Below are 24,085 nucleotides of genomic sequence, written 5' to 3'. Positions count from 1 at the left end.
GTGAGGTGATACTGCAGCTAGGACTACAGCTCACCCATTTCTTCCTCCAGGAAAAATGACCTGACTGGAGTGCTGCACTTGCAGGCTTGTTACTCAGACCCTTGAATAGTGTATAGAAAGTTAGATGAATTTACTCCCCCCAAACCCAAATATGCAAAGGAAGAAAGGCATTTTCTGAATTTATTTCTTAGCAGTCGGTATTTCAGCTTTGGCTCTTCTCTCTGCAATTAATAGACTGCATGCATCCAACATGCAGATGTGGTGAAGGTGTAAGAATAGGCAGCCTGTTTCTGTGTAACAAACCCCAGACATCAGCTTCCTCTGAAATTCACACTTGCAGGGTTAGCGGGGAGGAAGAGAAGGGCTCTCTATTTTGCAATACATTAAGATTACATAATAGCTTACATCATAAAAACTAGCATACAATTACACGTTTTTGAGGCACTTTTCCATTCTTTTCAAAGTTTTTTGAAAAACTTTGGAATTAGGACAAGGAAAGGTACATACTCTGTTGCTGACCTCCTCAGATCTGTGCAGAGTTGGCTGAATAACGGTCACAATGAAACAACCAGAGCTTTTCTTATCTATATAGGTTTTCTTTATAAATCTCATTACTGGAGAAACCCAAACCTTTTGCCATTCTTAAATCCCTCCACTGCCCCCTGGTGTCTCTTCTCTGCAGCGTCACACAGAAAGCCAACACCTCAGCAAGTTCTCTGACACAAAGTCCCTATGAAAGGGAAAAGTTATGCACAAACCAGTGGACCACACTTCTAGATGTAGTTCTTTTCCAGACTGATGCTTATAATAATTTCTCAAAAAGATCTAATTACTAGGCAAGCCTCATAGTCATACTGCAGAACAAACAAAACCTATCTCTTACATTGAACACTGTCAGCAGAAATTGCTTCAAATTAGCCAGAGTACCAATAAACTGCACGGAAGACTTGCAGTAGGCAGGGAAATACTTGTCTTCCTCTTTTATGCAAACGTCTGTAGATATGCTAGTAAACAGCTGCTTATGCAAGGATTTTCTTTTTCTAAAGAACTGTTAATGGGAAAGGCAAAACAATGACCTGAGCTAAAATACTTTCCGAGAAATATGCACACAATGGCCATAAAAGAACATAGAGCAAAAAATTACATGGTTGCATTGACAAGAAACCCAAATATACTGGCTTATTCACGGACTCACTGATAAAAAAGATGAAGGAGACCAAGACTGACACACAAAAGAGCTGAAAATGCAAAGTCTCCCAGCACTGAACAGGCACATGTGTGGTAGGGAGAACACATGGCTGGAATAAGCAGAACCTAAGCTATAGACAGGGATTCACATTCCTTTTGACACATTTGATGGCTTTGAAACAACTGCCCTTGAGGCTTTCTAATAAGATGTAGCTAGTGGTCCCAAGAGGAACTGGTTACAATTAGGTTTTTTATTCATGGAATTATTATCACTTTATTACAAATTTAAGTGCTCTTAGGGCTGTACCACTGGTTGAAAATCAGACTGCCTGTAACACAGTATTAGAGGTGAGAACAAAACCAGAAGAGTTCTAAACAAGAAATATCTGTATTAGGTATAATCAAAATGAGGTATAATAAAAATTATGAGAAGCTACGTACGTGGAAATCAGATTACTACACTTCATTTTCTCAAAAATACTGTTTTGCACTTGATTATGCATATGCAGAGAGTCACAATCAAGATTTAACTCACAGACATCCTGACACACATCTCAGTTATGTAGTCTTACTAAAATTTGAGTATGTCCATAGTAAAGTACTGCAAAATAATTTCCTGACAATTACGCTTATGCAAAATCAGATTAAGTGATGACAGCCAATATTATTTTAATTCCACATCTTACCAAATCTCTACTGTGCCTAGAAAAAAATAATACCTCTGTCTTAAGAAAGTTGCTGAGCTGCAAATAAGTAATTGCTGGGAAAATACTAGCACATTTGCCCTGTTCCTTATTCTTTTTCTTCAGCATCCAATATTGTCCCATGCTGGAGATGAAATAAAAACTACAGGCATGTTCACAATACCTAGCACTGCTCAGTAACAATGTGCTCTTCATACTAGGTGAGACTTTGTCCAGCAAGAATAAACCTAGAGGTCACACACACACACAGAACTACCTTTTTATCTTACCACTGCCCAAAAGAATGATTTTTAATTTTTTTTCCAAAATCGCCACTCTCTGAAAACCCCAGAGGGTTTAAGAAGTTGCAGGTGGCCTATATGAAATGCATTTCCTCCAAGGGTGAGAATTCTTTAAATTACTTCTCTTTCTTTCAGTCATCCTCTTTCTTTTTTTGGCCCAAGTTTTGATTCCCAAGCTCATCAGCTGCTACCAGTCAACTGGAATACAGCATAGATCTTTTAATACCACAATCAACTAAGTAGCTGAGGATTTTGGTAAGAAAGGGACCATGACACTGAATTGTCTAGATGCATTGTGGAGGGGTGTCTTTTGTTGTGGTGGTTTGTTGTAGGTTTTTTATTAATCTGTTTATACTAGAACAACTGAAGCAACAAAAGCCTATAAAAAGATTTCAGACACATCAAGGGAATGAAAGAGGAAAGGCTTTCAGTAGGTATATTTTTCCAACATAATTTTCTGCAGTAGCTGCATGCTCATTAGAGGTGTCTTATGCAATTACTGAACTGCCTTTGTACAGTATCAGCTGGAAGAGAGAAAGGGTGAAGGTTAAGATATGCCATTTGTTGAACACCTATTTTGCCTTTGCTGTTACATCTGTAAGACTTCAGGAGGTTTATTTAAAGCACACAGTATTGGTCACACTATTCCTAATGAAGTTGGTGGCAATTTCCCACTGACTTCAGTAGGAACAGATACGAGCCAGTGGTTCTGAAAAAAAAAAAAAATCCCCTCTCCCCCATAACAAAGCCTAACTTTTAATTTAGGAGCATGCTGTAAGACACAAAAAGTTATTTTGTGCATTTATAATAGCATAAACCAGAATAAAATATTTATTAGAATGTCTTCCAGTAACAGCATTCAACATCTTAACAAACCAAGTTGTGAAGTCTTAAAAAAATCTAGGATTACAAAAAAAAGTTAAAATAAGTTGTTCCTTATATCTAATGGCAACAAAGGGGGAATTTTCTATTTAAAAACAAACTTGTCATATAAACAGTATTATTTTAAGAAAAAGTTATTAACATGATATGCAATGTTCAGAATGGATACGCAGTGTATGAACACCAATCTGAATGGAACAGAAGGGCAGAACACACTACCCCCTTAAAAATCTCAAAATAGGCTGTTTGAAGAAAGGGGAGGGAGGAGAATCCTTCTAGTGAAATAACTTAGAAGATACCACGCAATGGACAAAATATGCAAGAGTACAGAAGACATTAGATGACACCCTCATTACAACAACCCCTCAAGTCTGGTTATACAGTAAATAAAGTTAGTAAAGTGCATCTTTTAAAGACTTGTCTAGTGAAATAGCTTTTCCAAATATAAAACACAACACAAGACGTGCAGAAACAGTCAAATCATGGTGTAACTTTTTAAAAACTAATCTTTACTGCAGTTAAAACTTTCTTCTGTAGCGAATGAAAAGTTAGTGTTCACATTATTCTTCAATAGGATGCATCCTCATGTGCTTTTGTTACTTGGCAAATCTTTAAATATGAAGTATGGCAAAATTATGCAGTTTAAGCAAGTGCTTCTCTCAATGTAATACAACTCTTCAATGGCAGAACAGCCACATGCAGCACAACCATGTTAGATTTTAGGAAGCTTTGGTGCACTAACGATGGGATTGGTCTCCTGCAAATACCTTCGCCCTGCACTCTTATAGTCGTAGGTGCAGGTATGAGTCTCTGCATAGCGGTGCGTTGCACAGAAGTTGTTTCCACATCTAGAGAATCAAGAATATTAGAAGTTACAAGCTTTTAGAAGCTTTTAACTCTGACATGCTGGGAGCCCTTTGGCTTAATCATATCTTGTTTATTTGACATAACTGCTTGGATTCTAATCATCCTTGACAGATAACATTAACTAGTGGGGTAACCAAAATTACATTTTTCTAACTGAATGTTGCAGTTTTGACCCAACAGTCTCTTCAGCTGGGAAGTTAAGCAAGATCAGTACTCCTGGAACCAGATAGCAAGGATCAAGCACACTTATAAATTAAGAATGATAAGCTTTAATTTATTTTATTTCTTTTTAAAGACCTCACACAACATCAGTTGGTAGAATTCAGAAGACAAAACCATGGAACTAAAATAATGGCATCAGGTGAAAACCACATAATGCATTTCAATTCAAAAACACCACATTATCCAGACCACCAAAACAGATGTTTAGTTCAGCACAACTTCTGCCTGGCATAAACTCAAATGTGTCATTCAAGTTTAATAAATACAGTTTTAGTCAGCTGTAAAGACATCAGACTAACTATAGGGAATATGACTTCCTGTATGACTAGATAAGAGTGCATCTTTCTAATACCAGTTGCAATTCCAATGTGTTAAGATTATTATTTCTGCCTTCAAACTTGACAGCTTGCAGCCAACACTCCTAACAGGAGAGAAGAATACTCTGGACATTGTATCTGATCTGAAAAGTGCTGTAAGTGAAGACTGGTATCAGTGTCCTGCTGCGCGATTATTTGACAAAGTTGCTTCTTCACAGTAAAACAATAACATAATTCAAAATCAGAATTCTCTTGAAATGGATTAAGCATTACTCATCAAACTTACTGTCTCACTATTAGACTATAATCCTCTATTTATCTATCTTTCTGGGTTTGTAATGAACTCCACAGCTGTTCCTGAGGCTGTGTGTGCCTGCTTAATAAATTCGCTTTTCTTTGGTTCTTTGTCCCGTAATCACCAGTTCTCTCATATGACTGTATTCTCTATTTGGTTCATGTTCCTTTCTAGTAAAAGGTCTTATGGTTGCTCCTTTTGAAAGCAGAATGAATGCTATTCTTGGAGATGTGCAATTTCCCCCCTTTTTCTGAGCTTCATTTTTAACCTTAAGCAAGCTGCTTAGTTACTTCTAGAAGAGCTTGCAGCTAATTGCTCATCAGGAAAGTGTGCACTGTCCAAAGCTATTTCAAAATCAAAGACTGAAGAGTCAGTAAGGAGGCAGTTCCTCACCCTGAAACTCTCCAACACAATTCCCCAATGGCAGAAGTCTTGTTCATGTTGCTGTTGATTGGCATGAACCAAGATCAGCTTCAAATGTAGCCCTCTCACAGTGCAGCACCTCCCAACCCTGACTAGCTCACAGGAAAAGATACTGAGAAAATAAGATCTTGTATAAACAATACTTTGAGAACCAAGATCAACAGAGAAAGTGAAGGGTTTTTTTTGGTTGGGTTTTTTTTTTGTTGTTTGGGGGTGTTGGTTGTTGGTTTTTTTTTTTTTCTTCTTTTTTTTTTTTTTTTTTTTTAGAGTTTACAGTGATCACCACCAAGCGCCAGGTCTCATTGTGTTGTCTGCAAGTCACGATTTGGAGGACCAGCACTCTGGCATTCTGCTTTTGGAATGCTCTTCATGTTTAAAGGTGACTGAAGCCTCACAAGAAACAAAACACATAAAATCAAAAAGCTGTCAAATATAAATTTGTATAAATTCACAAACTGTGCAGATGTGTTGTATGTAATAAGGCCAAATCCAGTTCTTCCTCAAGTTGTTAATGATACTTTGCAGAACATAAATCTGTAGCAAGTTCTCCCCACACCACTATAAAATGTCATTGTTGTTTCTTTGCAATCATGTTCTTTATTTCCTGATAGCTTGCATTTCTTGATTTTCCTGGAAGAACATACACCTCAACAGCAGAACAGGTACAACATTCCTGAGTTTTAATTCCTGGAGTTTTGCTAAACTGAGAATTGCAAATTTTTTGAAGGTTGTCTGCTGATTTGCTACACTTAAGGAATACCATGCAGCATAGAAAACCTTTTGGTTAATCCAGCTATCAGTTTTAAACAAGAGCTGGTTATATGCTCAGCCTACCTGCACTCATAGCCGGTTGCCAATCCAGTTTTCTTGCCACAAAGAAAGCAATGCTTTGTAATTTTCTTTTTTGCTTGAATTGAGCCATTCACAGATGGAAGATGTGTTCCTTCACCTGCTTTCAGAGGTAGAAAGACAGCAAAGACATTTTATTTTTACTTATTCTTGATGAGAAACTAGTTAAATACCATATTTTGAAAGCAAGATTAATTTTGCATTTTTTAGGATACCTCAGGTGGGAATCCCAAAACCTAAACAGAGAGTTGAAAAAAACCCAAAGGCCAAAATAGAAAACACACCTCAAGCCTATGAACAGTTTTGGAAGAAGCAGCACAATGCAGGACTTAGACCCATTATTTTTAACACCTGTTAAAAGTTCACATAAGCAAGTAGTTACAGAAGAAATCAAGAAACACATCTCCTAATGGTCTTCACAAATGCAAAATGAAAACACACAATGTGATTGGGAAAGCACCACACACAATGGCTTTCCAAAGAATCAGCTGTGCATTCAAGTACCCAGCATCTAGTATATTAACTAGCTAAAAACTCAAGTTTGCTAAATAAGTACTGCAAGATTTTAAAGTCTTGCTGGTACTCCGTAATTGCAAGAAAAGTATATTATTAGACTACAGGCCTCTACTTAGCTATATGGCTTCACAACACACTTTGCAGATGTTTGTAAAATTTCTCTACTTAAAAATTTACTTTACTTCAACTTTTTGCCCTGTTATTCTTGGCTGTTGCTTTATAACTGGATAGCATGTAAAGAAAAGGCATCTTCCTTCCCTCTGTAGAAGCAAGCTCTTTGTCCACAACTTGCTTATGTATATTTATCATACATGAGGTCAGCAAAAGCGAGCAATGCATCCTCTCAAACATTCTTTCAGTGCTGCTACTGCTATATTCTCAGGATGCCCCTCAAAGTGACCTCATGAGTTCAGAAGTATTTTTTGTCCAGCGTGCTTTTAATCCCACCAGTCATTTCTCAACTGAGATACAGCAGCCTACATTCAGTAGTAACACCAGGTAGTCACTACACATTGTAGTCATCGCTACCAACCACTGCTATCCCACTCTTATCTAGCACAGAAACTACCTGGCAATGTTTGTCCATGCTATCAACTTAATCATCTAAAAGCATACTATTTCAGGAGCATCAGTTAGCCCAGTTTGTGAAAAAGACAGAGCTTGAAAACAGCCACCCTTGTGAACCATACTCAAACAGAAAAAACAATACACCTGTCTTGATGTTTATGGTCCCTACAGCAATTCCATGCAAATGAAGGCCTTGGATAATAAACTAAATCTGTCCTTTGGTCAGTTACACAACAGATCATTGCCAGCAACCTCTCTCTCAAGAGCCATCATGACACGACGACGCCAACTTTGTCCTTCTCATGTCTGGAACCTTTTGGAAAATACACTTTTGTCTGACCCAAGATACCAGAGAGGTATCTTCCTCATAGTTCTACCCAATATGACACGATAGTAGACTTTCCAATCAGGCCAACGTGACTGCTAGGGTATCACCTCTTTTACCACAGAGTAGGTAAGGACAGACCTGTTTATTAATTGACTGCCAATTCAAAGGTGCACCTCCAGTTGTGAAACAAAGGCACAATCCACGATTTTAGTAGCTTTTGCTCCCACATCACTACAATTACATCATTTTTCCTGTTGCAGCTGCTATTTGAAGATCTGTCTTATAGCTCATTCTCTATACCTAGATCTTAAAATCCTGGAGTACATGCCTTCCTCTCTTTTACTAAGGTCATACAGAAAGAAAAGAAAACCTGCAAAATAAATGCAAGTCAAAGATGTGAAGAAGAAAAGTTGATTGTGCTGAGAATCTTTAGCTCACCGTCTTAAAGAGTTTTAAAAGGACTAAACTAGACAATTCTATTCCTCCCAAGAGAATTAATCACATAAGAAATTAATATTTAGGCACAACACATCCATTTTCAGCACTCCACAGTTATCGATGAGGGTAAGAACAACGATGCCCACCACAAAAAATAGAAAAAACCCACATAGTATCAGTGGTCTTCAGCACCCATGCCCTTATTGCTTCCTCCCCACTTTTCTTTTGCCAAATTCTTCTGGCTCAGGCTGTAGTCCTAGAGACATCACTACCGATAAATTTTGCTCTGATTTTATAGTATACTCAGAAGTATTCACAGAACGGACCTTTTGGAATCTTCAGAGCAGAAAGTCATGTTTATGTCTACAGATGACACGCAGGATTCATTAGGTGTTAAAAAAAGTTAGGAAAGTCACAGTTATGTTCACCTAAGATCTGGATGACATCTGTATGTTAAAGAATTGCTTAAAATATTAAGTTATACCATGGTATAGAAGTGTAATACAGCAAGGACTTTGAAAGACATATGTCTTACAAAGATAAATGATTCGAGTCCTCTATGTATGTCATATATCAGGAAAGATTAAAGAGTCATCTTCAATTATTATTTAATTCACATTACTTACCTACTCTTTTACCTACAGCTGCAATACTTCCATTCATTCCAAGCCCATGCGCAGACTAAAAAAAAAATTTCCACAAGGAAATTACTAGCAGATGGAAATTAAATGAAAAGTTAGGCAGTCTGGTATCAGCTTATTTGAAATCAATGTTGTACCAATCAACACACCTACAAAGAGTCCAAGAAGACTTCTGTATGAAAAAATAAAAATTCTGCAATAAAAAGCCTTACTCAAAATGACTATTTAATAGTCTCTCTATACTTCACAACACACCAAAACAACAAAGTACACTAGCAATCTGAAGCTAGGCACATATGGTGCCAGTCACAGGGCAAACTTTGGAATAAATGACAATTAGTGAGCAGCAGCAGAAGTCAGATGACACTTCAAACACAAACACTCATAATTTTATTATTACAATAACTAATAATTTTAGTTGTGAACTGAACAACCACTCATTTTTATGAAAATGGGTCTTCTAGGACCCATTTAGATAAATGAGCAGTTAAGATACCAACAGGAATTCAGAAAATAGTTTAAGACTATCAGTGATTTAAGTACACCACTCTCTCCCTCCCCATCTGCCTTCCCTGAAAAGACAGACACACACATGAAAGCACAGTTTCATAATGCCAGTACTAGAAAAGACAGGAAAATGTCAATTTCTTTGAAAGCATTAGTACTCACTAGAATATATTCAGCAGCTTCATTTGGAGGAGCAGTCTTCCTAAAGCTTTCTTCCTGAAAATGCTGAAGGTTTGTAGGTAGTACAATACCAGAAGTCCGAAACCTGGCTGTCCCACAGGAACTCCGTAAACTTTCCCTGTTTGCACTTCGGGCCAGTGAAGCCAGAAATCCTAAGCTACCTACAGAACTCACAGGTTCTTTGGATGCCTTGTTAGCCACATCTGTGATGTCCCTAGCCTCTGCTTCAGAAATTACATCAGCTCTTTTGCCAAGTGACTCTACTTTCGCATTATGAAATCTAGTAGTCCTAGAAAAAGAGGAGTCTGCTACATTACGGACTTCCAATGATCGAAGCACGTTTGAGGAGGCTGTAGATCTGAAGTTACCAGCCTCAAAGCATTTGGGCTGTGTTTGTGGTTTCAGAGAACTGTGATGTGCCACTTGTGCTGAATACCGAAGAGGTGACAAAAGCAGATTTTTCTGCGGACTTAATTCACGAGTACTGAGAAGACCAGTCCCCATTGCTGCAGTGCTCAGTACTTCACTAACAGGTTTTCTATGCTGCTCTACAACCTTAGATTCATCATCTCCATCAGACAGTTCAAATTCTGGGTTCACCTTTCCTACATCATATATCTCACTACACTGTTCAGTGGTGCTTGCTTCTTTTAACAAAGCAAAAGCATCCGTTTCAGGTAGCAGTTTTTCTTCTGTTTTATATAGTTCTACATTTGTTAGGTTTGGAAACACAATAGCATCCTCCTCACTTGTTGAGGTCACATTTTCAGATACTTTTTCTGAATTTCCAGGCAGAGATGAAACAGGAGTCAGAATACTATTTGTAGGTAGTTTTGCACTTTCTAGCTCGACACGAGATATTTTCGGTGGTAACCTGATGCTACTAACTGGCTGAGACCAAGAGTTACTCTGCCAAGTGTCATCTTCCTTAAGAAAGTCATTAGTTGTGGATGGCATTGTTCTACCAGCAGTGGCCAAAGTAGCCAATGCTGAAAGTGCGTTTTGGGAAGACTCTAAGGGATATGAATTCCAAGGAGGAGGAGGGCAGGACTGTCCGATCGGGGGGAGAACTCTTAAAAAGCGGTGACGAGCAGCAGCCACTGAGCCACTAGATGGTCGAGGAGCCATTGGAGGACGAGGTTTCACCTTGACAGTTTTCTTAGGCTTTAAAAAAAACCCCAAAAACATGTTGAAAAACAATTAGTATTGGAATTATGGTTGCATTCAAAGACCTGACAGAGATCCTACTCCCAGGAACTCAGACAGCCTGAGGCCAGAAAGGACAAAATTTTTTCTACTCCCTCATCTGTTACTAGCCATCAATACTTCACCCCAACATCTGAACAATAAGATCAAAGATTATAATCAGAGAAGACTTTTTAGTAAATAGGCCACATGTCAGAGGAATAGAAAGGGAAGACAGAATACCATCAAAGTTATCCAGAAGAGCTTAGGGTCTCAAGACAAACAACGAAAGAAAGTGTAATATCTTAATTTTACATGTAGGTAACCTACACAGACATGAACACCAACGTAAGGTTTTATATTCCAGGTAAACTCATTCTCATATTTAACTCCATAGGCTTTTCAGTTACAGTATTTCAAATGAAGTTTCAGTTAAGAGAAACACTGATTTTTTAGCAGAGCAGTGCAGCAAAACAATACTACTTAAAGCATCAGAAGAAAAAAACAAAAAAACCCAAAACATCCACCCACAGAAAAAAATCCAGGATCAGTAGTGAATTCTGTGAATGTGGATAGGTAGATACAAGTAAAGCCAATATCCCACAGCAGAACATTTATACAACAGCATTTACTTAAACAACAGAGAAGAAATCGCCTACCTTTGATCACTTCACTTCCCAAGACAGAAAAGTATCTGACCTGCTTTTTAGAAAAGTCAGCACTAGGAAAGTGAAAGCCATTTTACAATAGAAAAATTGAAATCACAACTTTACCTTTTTACTCAGATTCATGTTCTCCATCTTTGCCTTGAGTAGTTTCATTTTATTCATAGTAATTGAATTCTCAATAATCTGTTGTCCAGAAGGTGATGCCTCTGTCTCATCTTCATCATCAGCATATAAGTTATAAACTGAACCACTGCTGAAAATAAAAGGAAGTTTGTGTTCACCCCCTAATCAAGTAATTTGTTTTCAATGTAGAGAATTTTCATAACTAGAAAGTCATATCCGTAGTTGATCTGTTGACAAAGCAGTATGTAAAACTGTATGCAAAGACATTTCAAATCCATTTATTTTAGCACATAGGCATTCCTTATTAGATGCTCACACAAAGTGATGATGCTGCAATCATAACACAGCCCCACTGCTGGGAAGTTGTTAGACCATATACAGTTGGTTCACACTCACTATATATTTTCCCCACAGAGGGGATATCCAGTTCCACAAATGTGAAGGTATGGCCAAAGCTGTTAACCGTGTGACTCAGACAACAAGCTGATCAGTTTTCCAATTAAACAGACACTGGCATGGAAGGAAAGTCCAAATTTCTATCCATCCTGAGGGGTGTTCTCGCCATAAATGGAAATGGAGGGGTCACCCATGTGGATGTGATATTATATTTCTCCTTTTCAAAATTAAAAAAATAAATAAAAAAGGATCAGTTTAGATTTCCAAAGAGTCTCACATTTAGAAAAAAATAAACAGACTATAAATGCTAGATCGAAGACAAAATATTTCAACTCAGTAGTGACTGGAAATTTATAGCATCACATTGCCTTTTTCCATTCTGTATTCTAACAGAATGCAAAACCTCAATATTTTAAAGTCAGTATCTGACTTGTTTTTCCTATGAAGCATTAATTACTAACACACATCCAACACTTGACACTTAAATGAAAGAATCATTAGGAGCATCCAATTTGTTACAAATTAATGCATTTTCAACACTGTACATAGTACATTTTAAAGAGTGTTTTAATTCTTCTACTAGGCTGTCAGCATCTAGAAAACATGACAATCAGGCAATTCCCCTGTGTTCGTACAAATGTCTTAGTAGATTTAACTAAAGTTTCTACTCTCCAAAAGAGACCAAGGAAGAACTAAAGGTCATGAGAAAGTCACTACAAAAAAAAAAAAAAAAAAAAATCACTAATTAGAGCTGGCATTTTACCCAATTCTTGGAAATACTCTGCTGTCCTTACTCAAGAGCCAGTATTTTTGCACTGACTCTCCAAACGCATTTCCTAAAATGTAGCAAAATTCCAAAGGCAGAACAGCTGGGAGACAGGTTTTTAAGAGCAAGATAGCACCGAATTCTAAGCAAGAGTCAGCAAAATGGTCATCATTTCTTACCAAAAAATGAACAGCTCTATCTGGGGACAGTCAGCATGCATATTACATACCTTTCCTGGTAAAGATTCAATGCTAAAGAATAATTTCAGAATTTTAATGCTGCAAAGTCATAAACTCAAAACAATTCTTTGAACTTCTCTTCCTTTTGGTAAAGACAGAAAGAAAAGTGATGTCTCTCACACGACTGGTTGATTGTTTAGGGTTTTTTTAATGTAAAAAGAATTGTTATCCTTTTCCTTCAATTTTCTGGCTAAATAGGAGCCAAAAACACTAAAAAAAAAAAAAAAAAAAAAGGAGTAACAAAAGGAATTATTGCTTTATCTGACTGTAAAATTATAAAAGTTAAGACATGGAACTTTGTTCTTGATGATACTTTTAGCCCACTTTCCCATGAGAAAATTTCAAATTTACTTGTCCGCAGATGTCAACATCCTTGAGATCTTGCTTGTAAAATGTGTGCCTCAAATATTATCAGTAGCTTGTTGAAACACTTTTGACACCACTGCCTACCAATCCTCTACCACAACTTCAACAACATTCTTTTAATCCAGAAAATAATCACTGTATATATTTACATCTTATCAAGTTTTAACCATTAACTTAAGCACAGACAAAATAAAATGACCTGGAGAACTATAAAACAAAAACCAAACCGGTATCTCTTTTCTAAATTACAGTCATTAAATTCTGCTCCACACATAAACAATGTGAGAAAACCTGATAAACAAGCGTCTCAAAATGCTCAGTCACCAGTATACCCACACATGCAGACGCATTTAACTGACACCGTGGAAAGCACTAGTATTCAGAGCAATTCATAGCCTTCCTCTATAAAGATTAAATAAAAAGGTCTGATTTATTTCCATTCTCTTCTCCTGTTTCTACTTTTTCCACTTCCCACAAAGTCTGACCTGCCCATAATAACAAATTCAAAATTAAGACTTCTAGACACCCCCCACCCACCAATTACTGTCTGCCTTAGTAGAAAAGCTAATAAATTAACTCCAATAGAAAGCAAGGAGAACGAGAAACAGCTCAAGCTGAAGGTCTTTAACTCAGGTGGCTTCCAACCTAACTGGATCATTTGACCAGTCACTGCACATTTCTTAAGCATAATGTATTGGATCTTTATACACGCTGTTGTGCTTTGAAAGGCTTCCTAAGATGCCTTGCAAGAGCCAAAAGAGTGTGGTTTATTCCTCTGGCTTGCTACATTTAGACAATCTCAAGTAAATTATTATTTAATCTATACACTACGATTACCTAATTGAAAAGTACTAAGAACTTCAGACAATTGTCCATGCTGGTTTTAAACAGAAAAAAAAAAAGTCACCACACACACACAAGAATCTGAACATGTAGGCAGACACTAGGGATCCCATTATACCGAAAAAATGAAGTTCAAGCTCCTTCTGACAACTTCTTGCATCAACTTACAGTATAGCATCTACAGTCCTACCTTTGGATTACTTTGGATGTTCTTTGGATTTAAAAGACAAAAGGGAACAATTTGGTAATAGGCAGGGTATCACTGAGAACAGGAATTACACCTGTCTACTCCTCTTCCCAAAGTGCATCTAGGCCAATGCAGCAGCAAAATTCTCAGTTCTTATGATGATGGTGGGTTTAACTTATTTCAAATCTACACACAATACCATATGTGGCCATTTACTGAAAAAGAGTGCAGGGTCTGAAAAGTAAGATCACAGATCTAAAATACTTGTATCTTTACTCTTCCTTCCCTCCAGTAATTGTATATCAACCACTAGCACTTTCTACTCTGTGTTAACTATGTGGGAATTCAACCTTGATACTTCATTCAGCCTGTAGTTTTTAAGTACTGATCTCCTATAAAAGTTCTAAGAATAATAGCACCCTGAACCCACTGAATCACACTGAATATAAACCTAGTACAAAGCTCTTGCTTTCAGCTTTGCAAACAGGAACAAGAATAGTTACTTAAAACAGTGCAAGCCTCAGCCTTGGAGAAAATGCAGCTAGTCTCCAGAATAGGGACTCCTCTCCTTACAGCTGTACAAATATTAAATTCTTCAGGGGATTAAAAAAACTACTCAAAAGCTGCAGGATAAAGACAGATTCTGGTAATTTTTAATAGATATTAACAATTCTGATAGCTTTAGGAAAAAGACTAGTAATCTGTTTACTACAATGTAGTAGCTGTAACTGACATATTTGCTTTTCTGGTAACAGTACTTTGATTCTGTGACAGTGATTGAGACAAGTTTGGTACCTCAACAGTAGCTAATCTGAGGCCTAATTACATCCAAAGGCTAGCTCTATTGGTAATTATTTCAAGTATATTTAAAGCAAACAAACAAAACCCACAACCCAAACCCAAAACAAACCCTTCCCCCTGCCTCAACAGAACGAAAAAAACCACCCCAAAACAAAACAGAAGAAAAAAACCAACCAAACAAATAAAACCCCAACGATTTCTCTGATACTTCACACAAACACCCTCAGGATTTTGCACTGCCAATCTACTATCTTCCTGACTAATCATTTGGTCAAGTCATATGCATATGAAAAAAGTTTATGCTGTAAACAGAGGAATGTTTATAAAACTAAATGAATGCCTTAAGATGGAAGACAAAGCACTTAACAAAAGTTTTTAATATCTTTATTGCCAAATTAACTCTCCTTTGAAATGTTCCCTTTTAGAAAAGGGCTGGAATGTTCAGAATTGCCTCAAGCACGAGGTCAGCTTCATCTCACTCTATTGACACACACAGTGACAGGAGACTGTCAGTATGACCACTGAGCACAAAGTACTACTGTATTGTTCAGCTACCCAGTCACAGCATTTTAATAGTCCTTAGGGCATAATTCTTATAATATTCCAGATATATTCCAGATATTATTTTGACAAAGTTCAATAAATAAAGCTAGAAATTACACAGCATCCCCTTTTTGAAGAATAATACAAAGATTAAAACCAACTTTACCTCAAAGATTGAGATAATGGCGTTAAAGTGCCATCTCCTCGATCTACCACACGGAAGAAATTCAACTGATCTCCTTCTCGATATACTAAGAAGGTAACTTGTTTGTTGGATGGCCCTTTCTCCCAGATCTCATCTCTACTGGGATCCATGTATTCAGCCATTTCCCTGATAGGGTCTTCCACAGGAACTACAAAGAGAAAAAAACAGAATAAAATCAAATTGTTTATTATCATTTTGATCACCTTTGAGAGCTCAGCTCAGTTTACAATGGGCAGTCCCAACCTAAAAGATACACTGTTTTCCAAGTAAAAATTATCAAGAGGATTTCTCCATTTCCATTCCTTTATAGATGACCAACATAACCAAGTTTATCATCAGACTGAACCAACGCCTGATTCTTACTAACCAGATTTTTAAAACTATTTGTATAATGACGTTACAGTATTATTTTTTCTGCAGGTGAAGAATTGCTGATTTTACGACTTGATGATTCTATACATACAAAGATACTTGTTAAACTAAGGCTAAACAAAACGAAAAGGATGGAGCATTTGGTATGCTAAGGAAGAAAAGATGGGAAAAAAATCCCTGGTTCTGTTAAGTATTTTTCCAATTAATTTAGAACTGAAGTCTGCTCATCTAAAATGCTTAGATAAAAGAAACTGTTTACAGTTATGTTGCACGAAAACCATTATTTTTTAACTGATGTAACACCTACCTCTTCTAGTGTTAATAGGTCCACCTCGCATAGCCAGAACTAACTTCAGAGTGCAGCCTTCTGAAATGCTGGAAATAACAATAAATATGTTTTTGTAGCATTCTCTATTGCTTATGTTACCAATATCCAGAAACATTCATTGCAATTTTATTCTATACTTACTTATAATCATTCAAACAATAGTCATCCTTCAGCTCCATGTTATTCCAAATTAAGTGCTGCTGAGAGACAGGAATACCTAAACAAACAAACAAAACCACAAACAAACAAAAAAAGAGTATTAAAATTGGAGCTTGGTGGGAGGGCTTTTGGGGAGTTTTGCTTTTTGAAGAATGTGGGGATAACAGAGAAGCAAGAAAGAGGATCTCAAAGGAAAGAAGAAAGGAAGCAGGACAAGGACAGGTACTTGAGCAGCCTTCAGTCATGATATCCAACCTCCCAAATAATTATAAAGAACAAAGTTAAGGTTTTCAGCAGGCTTGTGCTCACACATTGAGTTCAATCTTTTGGCTCAACAAGGGGTCTGTAGAACTACTCAACTGCTTCAGGCTTATTGAATACTTGCTCTTTTCCAGTCATCAGACGAGGGAAATTTTTTGCTGTTGTATGTACCTCAAAGCTTTATGACTATTGACAGAAGAACCAGGATAAAACTTCTAACTAGAGAACTGCTGAATAATTTAATCATAGACCAATATTCTGTATTACTCACAGTGAAGACAAGGTTGCATTAAGGTAACTGGTGGCAGCTCTTATTACAGTGGTGACAACTGTATATGTGTTTTACCACTGCTTGGTTTGGAAACTTAAAGTTCACACGTACAATATAGTAACATTGTAGTACAAAGTTTGACAAACTGCTAACACTTATTAAAACAAAAATACACAACAAAATAAGTGTGTAACACTTACTAAAAACGCATATTCTTCACAATGACTAACTTTGCTTCTTTTTGCCTGCATAGTCAACTCATTTAGATACAGACGTAACACACATCAAAGATAATAAACACAAGCTGCTATGACCTGAGGTCTTCACACATTTTCACTAGAAAGCTGCCACTTTACAAATTTTAGACACAGTACAAATAAGGACAGTTAAGAAAGGATAAGACATCTTGGATCACAAAAAAAAAAAAAAAATAAGGCTAGTAGGAAGATGAACAGCTGTCTTTTTTTACCTTTGAAAAAAAAAATCTTCCCTTCAGCATTCAAAAGAAGTACAGCTGTTCAATTTGTCTAGTGAAATCCAGGTAAGATCTCACTGTGCACTCCTGGCAAACTGTAATTAAAATGAAAATCTACAGAGACCAAAGATACTTTTTTCAAAAAGGTCTAACCCCTACTCCTCAGACCAAGAAGCAAAATCTACAAATACATTTTCCAAAACATTACATTAATCTTATCTTATACTTTTATTCATTGCATGCTCAGATGCTTAAAATGAGATGCAAGTAGCAATGCTACACAGTAAGACTTCCCAAAATATATCTAGAGAGAGGGGAACACAAAGATCCGTGTCTTCCAGAGGGGTCCCAAAAACAGCTTAGCTTCCCAAGGCTTGCAAGAGTGCTTAGCAAGCTGTGGCAAAAGGTCAGTTCAGTAGCCCCTTCCTAGCTGGGGGAAGGGCACAAAGTGACCAACATCCAACACCAGCAAGAAAGAAAAGGGGACCAGATTCTAGTGAAAGTCCAAGTAGATTCAACAGGCGAGTAGGAGACATGCTAATTGCATATCCCATGCAGAAGAAGGAGTGCACTTTGGAGGAGCTGTCATTGTTATTTAAGTTTTGGAGAAGATTACAATTCCCTCACCACAGCTCACATCTAGGTCTCTTTTATGAATGACCAACACAACTTCACTTCACTTGGACAGCATTTAACATGAGTCTTGCATTTTCTGAAGTCCACAAGACATTTATGAGGGGAATATGTTCATAGGGTAGGCTAACAATAATTGCTATTACACTGCCAGCTATTTAGTAACTAGCTACTGGTTATATTTCAGGTCTGCACAGTAAGCAAAAAAAGAACAAGCTGGCCGCAGCCAGTGAGTCCACAGTGAAGTTCTTTTCTGTGTTGTTTTACAGTCTTCTGATTACAAACGGTCATTACCATCTGCATTTGTTATGGTTTCAGCAGCCTCCAAGGAGCAACCTCCAATTAGTTTGATAAACTCAGAGAGTATTTGTTAAAAAGGCTGGCTTGCAACTGGCAATACTGCAGTGAAACATGTTTTTGTTCAGTTAACAATGACAATGTATTTTTGATGAAATGAACAGATAAAAAGACTACATTCTGCTGTAATGGGAAACCGACAAGTCTTCATTACTCATTCTCTTTTATGCTGCTTTCTAAGAATTCTGTATTTATACATGGAGGAAATGGTATGTGCTTTATATGTTCAGGTGTAGGAAAATATGCATCAGCTGTCCCTTTTCTGAATTATAGTAAGGCTTTCTTGAAGAGACATTTGCACACGAGATCAGCATGTAAAACTGGCAACAATAACGAGAACTGCAAGATACCCATTCACTATCCCCTCTCCCTAAGCAGTATGTGACTGAATCACTGGCCTGCTCTAAATCAGTACCGAGGGGAAAATAGGGCAATAAGCTAAATTTCAATGCTGAAATGGAAGTGCTGGCCAGGTGATGCTAGAGCAGGACAGAAGAGTCTGCAGACTGCCTGTTGAAATGGCTATGGATGCGCTGACAATCTGACCTACTGAAATGGGAGAAGGAGAGGAGAGAAGTAGGTACTCTATCCTGTCTCTGAATCAGCATTATCAGATACACCCTTAAGCTTCACTCCTTTACTCTTCTTTCTGGCATGCTGAGTAGGCTCACCAGAGAAACTGACATGGTCAAGTCTGACCCAGAAAAACTCTCTTGTAGATTTCAGAACAAACTCTATTTTATGTTGTGGGTAGAAGGTTACCACATTTAAAAGCACCACAAACAGTGTGCTTATCTTTCATTCAATTCTGAATTTGCTAGAGTTTCTTAAACATTTACTTTTTGTTACTGCTTACAGAGAGGCTGGGCTGACAGCCTTATTTCTCCCCAAAAAATAGCTACACAAGGGAAGAGGTGCAAAGGTTCACAACAGCACAACCATTTTCACAACTGTCAAACCCCCCAGCCTTCAATTTCACGATAGTAAGCTACATTAGTGTAAATGGTGGTCAGTACTGACCTACTCTTTGCCCTAGGGACTGACAAAGAGGAGACTCCAACAGCGAGTCACCAGTAGCAATACAGGCTCACAAAACTTCGTGACAAAGGTGACCTTACTAACACCTTCCAGATGCTGCTCTAACCACCTGATCTGGGCACAGGCTTGCATTTGTAGAAATGTTTTCCCAGCTCAGAGAAAACATAAGCTTAAAAAAAGCTTCATGAACTTCTAGTCTCTATCAGCACAGTAAACGGGCAAATGACAAAGCAAACAGTAGACGCAGTAGACAGAAGAAAAACAAGATTGTTTCTGTTAAAAACTCTTCACACTTGTGCAATCCACTTACTCCAGTCCTGACAGAAGCATAGCTATTTTCTCAAATGCAAGTAGTAATAAATATCATTATGACATCCTCTGAATTCACAAAATATTGAAAGAAATAAAACATCCAGAAGAAGTTTGCTTTATATTCATCCAGTTCTTTTCACTTAAGGTGAAGCTGCTGTACATAGGCAGCAAAATAATAACAGCAAAGAGACCAAAGAAAAATAACAACTCTCATGATGAATTGAGAGTACACACACGTACAACAACAAAATTATTGTTGCATCTGTCATTCCCTGCTGAACACTAGCATTCCAAATTAAGATGTACTCTGAAAGCTAGTTCTGTTTTTCCCCCTTTACAATAATACAAGAACAAGAGAACATCTAAATTTTCATCTAAAAAGGTAGATGTTTCCACACACAGAAATCATAAAATTCAGTTGTAAGCCGTCGTTGAACAAACCATGACTGAGTTTTTTATTAATTGTAAGCTAGCTACACTAATGTAGGCTTTAACACTCCACACTGTACAATGCAAATTAATTCTGACAAGTTAATAATACTAATAATAATAATACCATCAAATCCCAAACCCTACCTCCTCCCTCGAGACTTGATCCTATCTTACTGAACAAACATGTTTACAGGTATTATCTATGGTTCTTTAACAGATGAAAGAATTAACCACTGCAAGGAATACACTATCTGAATGTTCCTTCTATAAAATTCAATATAATAGTTGGCGTTTCTGAATGAAGAATACTAAACTTCATCCAGGCCAGCAGCTACAAAGACTTGTACAATGGAGGGAGCAAGAACAGGTCTCCCCAGTTAAAAAAAAAAAAAAAAAAAAAAAAAGTTCTTTTCTCTTTCAAAGAAATCCTGCTATTCTTAAATACCATTCATGTGTTGAAGCTCAGTCTTTCATGCCACCTTGAAACTCAGGTACCATCCTATCCATGCCCATCAACACATGCTAGCAACACTATACTTTGTTGCTGGCTGTGTGCATTCTAGCTTTTACTTCATCAGCAGAGACAAAGGGAGCTATTTCATCTCCAGTGTACCATTTTAAAAGGCTCATTTAGTGAATCTGACACTAGGAGCGACTTACCGTAGGCGGCTCCAAAGTCAAGGTAAATTTTTGGATACCAAGTGCTTACTTCACATGGTAGATACTGGAGGACAAATGCCTGGATCTGATCCAAACACACATCAGATCTGCTTTAAATTCAATTTACAAGCAGACTTGCACTGGAATTTCAGATGCATTAGAACAAATTCATAAATTTTTACCCATACTCTTTACTGAGTAAAACCAACTGGAAACAGTTGGAGATCTGAAGCTCTTTCTTAGTAAGGTACCACTTTCTACTACAGCCGTCTAAACAAACCTTTTCCATATCAGATCATTAAACAGGCACCAAGAATGACAAACAGTATCAGAAATATACAAAATTCCTAACATGCCATCCATATTATCCTTTTTTATTACAGTGAAGTCTACATCTACTGATATTCCAGTTGTTGACAAAGATCAGTTCATTTTGATTTAGGTTTATTATTAGCCTCTTACAATCAGAGGCATTGGTGACATTTGAACAAATTTGTTAACTTCTGATACAAGTCTAGATTTTGTTCTTAGAGATCTCAGGTCTCAGATAATTTCCCCAAAACTTGCCTTTTGGTATGCTTATATACCATCATCCTCAACACCCAAATGAGTCCATGGGGACAACACGCATGAGGGACCCTATATAGTCTCCAAATATTTATTCATCTTCAGCCAGAAGTGCAGCTTAAATGAGAAGGGTCCACACACTACGAAATTTGACACAATACAATAATAAACAGGGAAAAACAGCAACAGCAATAGATGTAAGCTTTCTGCTTCCCATGCTAAATTGCAACAGCAAAATTACTCTATGACTTTTACTCCACCTGGGGGATTCAGTGCTCGAACTTGTGCACTATAAATAGGAACTTTGTCACTGAAAAGTTGTTAATTATTTTTTACACGCAATAGCAACCCCAAACACAACATAAAATTAATTTGCCATTGTGTATCTGTCCCCTTCACACACAGATGATCAACTTGTTTTCACTCTGCCTCCCATAAATCATATTAATCTGGACATCACAGATATTGTAACTCTGTTCCAGAGTATCAAGGTATTTCAACTGACTTCTAACAATTCAGTGATAAGTAGCACTGAACCCTTATCTTCCATGTTTTAAGGAAATTTGCTTATTAATAATTACGTCTATGCAGCAGGCACCTAAGCCATTAATTACCTTATCATCCTATGAACTACAACATGTGAACAAAATTCTGAACAAGCAATATTATAACTTCATTATTGAGCTGTTCTTCTAATACGAAATTACGACACTTTTGTAAGCTAGGTACACCCAGCCTACATAATAACCTGTAGGTAAAATTCAATATGTCTGTTCGCAATCTCCTGTTTTGGACTCCAAGAAACTAAAATTCCCCTTCCTCACATCTCCCACTGGTCTCTTCATTCATCCTTTAAAGCTCACTGCCTTTACCTATACCATCCAGATAGCATGCCTTCTTCTGTACTCTCTTGCCTATGCTCCCTTTTAATTCACTCTTAATTAGTATTCTATCACATATCTGTTTGCATCTCTCCTATGCCTATATTCAGTCATGGAGAAGAAAAACCCTTTCCTTTTCTTGTTTCACCTTGAGCCTCCAGAAGTATGTCAACATATTCTCTGACTTGTGATTAACTAGGACCCTGTCCACAGCAAACAAAAGTACATCCACAGAGCTACACTAATATAAATGCTAGTTATCTACATGGTGGAGCTTCTACTATGTGACCTTAGTAGCAAAAAGTCACCCCTATGATTGCAATGCTTCTGTGTTTTAAGACTTGTGGCAGCTACTTTTTTTCCATCCATTAGCACAGATTTCTGTAAGAGTAGGAGAGTACCTTAGATTGAAGTCTAAAGCATGATATTACATCTCCCAGATGGTGGGTTCCACACAGACAGAAGCATGAAAAATGTGTACAGGTATACTGGGGAAAGAGAGGATCCCTTTTCTTAAAATTATCAACTCTGGTACTCTCATGTTGTGCAGCTACATAGTTCCTTAACTCCTCCAAAGTGAGGAAGAGAATGCAATACTTCAAAGTAGCTAAAGTATGTATACACAGGTATTTCAAATCACATTCTTTCATTCTGATTCACTTCCATCACAGAGGAAAAGGAGTGAAAGAGGACCAACCTACATCTTTTCTCCTTGCATCAGCATCAGGACTGGCCTCATAACTTAAAGCAGGTTTTCACTTCGCAGGATGTGCCAAGTTCATCACTTTAAGAGAAAGCATAGCTTGGACAGACTTCTACCAGCAAGAGATCACTCACCTAACAAAATTCAAATCAGTAACTTCAAGCTGCCTTTGGGATTTGCCAGCACTGCAGTTGCTCATGTGACTGCAGTATCACAAATAAACCATAAATTGACTAAACTCAGAAGCAACAACCATAGCCCCTAGTTAAAAGTATGCTCAGAACATTGCAAGCCAGACATATGGGAAGGCTCAAGTTTATAACCTTGCTAGTTAACAAACAACTTATGTCAGAGAATCTTTTCAACACCAAAAATATTATATCCCATATTATATCAAAACAACTCATGATTTACCATAACACTTTTTAAGATTTATCTCAATAACAACACACAAAACAAAACAAGAAAAGAAGAGCAAAAATACCAATTCCAGTAAAGCCTAAGCCATGAACTGATAGGAAAATGAAGGGCCAGAAAAACAACTCAATTCCAATTAAACCTAAGCCATAAACTGAGCACCTAGTTTATATACATACTACTGAACAAGTTATTTAAGTGATCTGGTTTGATTTTAGCAGTTACAGTTTGTAAAACAAGACCTCCTCTAAAGTGATAAAGTTTATACCAAAATAAGAGAGAGTAGTACCTTCGAGTCTTTGAACTTTAGCTTTCACAGAAATAACTGTTTCAAAGGCAGAAACTCGCAGTTCAAAGCATGTTCCTGTCAGCGTTTCAATGAAGAGCTCCATAGTTTCATAAAAAGGAAGCTTGTAGTGCAATGGTCCCATATTATCTTCATTGAAAAAAGGAGGTTCTTTCTTGCTGGCCATTACAAAGGATTTACAACTTCCTTGTAAGAAGACCTGTCAGGAAACTACATTTCACTTCCAGCTAAGTCAGCTGTAAGGACAGGTGTGGTGCATTGCTGTTCATGTTTGAGATTTTTCACCTATAAAGCAAACAAGTATAGTTCTAACAACATTTGAACATAGCTGTTAAAGAGTTTCAATTTATTCTTGATGAACAATAAAATAGCTATTAAGAAGCAG

General features: G+C 37.3%; 1 protein-coding gene across 1 annotated transcript; it reads right to left on the bottom strand.

Moving 5' to 3' along the window:
* Positions 1–3,306: 3,306 nt before the first annotated feature.
* ZFAND4 (zinc finger, AN1-type domain 4) lies at positions 3,307–23,866 on the bottom strand. The gene is given in 11 exon segments (XM_010086142.1): positions 3,307–3,903; positions 6,014–6,128; positions 8,504–8,558; positions 9,188–10,369; positions 11,164–11,342; positions 14,540–14,543; positions 15,001–15,026; positions 15,484–15,675; positions 16,207–16,274; positions 16,369–16,444; positions 23,683–23,866. Coding segments are annotated over 11 exon segments (2,217 nt in total). The 3' UTR covers positions 3,307–3,767.
* Between the last annotated feature and the right edge of the window lie 219 nt (positions 23,867–24,085).

This window comes from Pterocles gutturalis, unplaced genomic scaffold (genome assembly GCF_000699245.1).
Source record: "Pterocles gutturalis isolate BGI_N339 unplaced genomic scaffold, ASM69924v1 scaffold50115, whole genome shotgun sequence".
Lineage (NCBI taxonomy): Eukaryota > Metazoa > Chordata > Aves > Pterocliformes > Pteroclidae > Pterocles > Pterocles gutturalis.
Note: the sequence above shows the minus strand (reverse complement) of the source record. Positions and strands in the feature narration are given on the sequence as shown.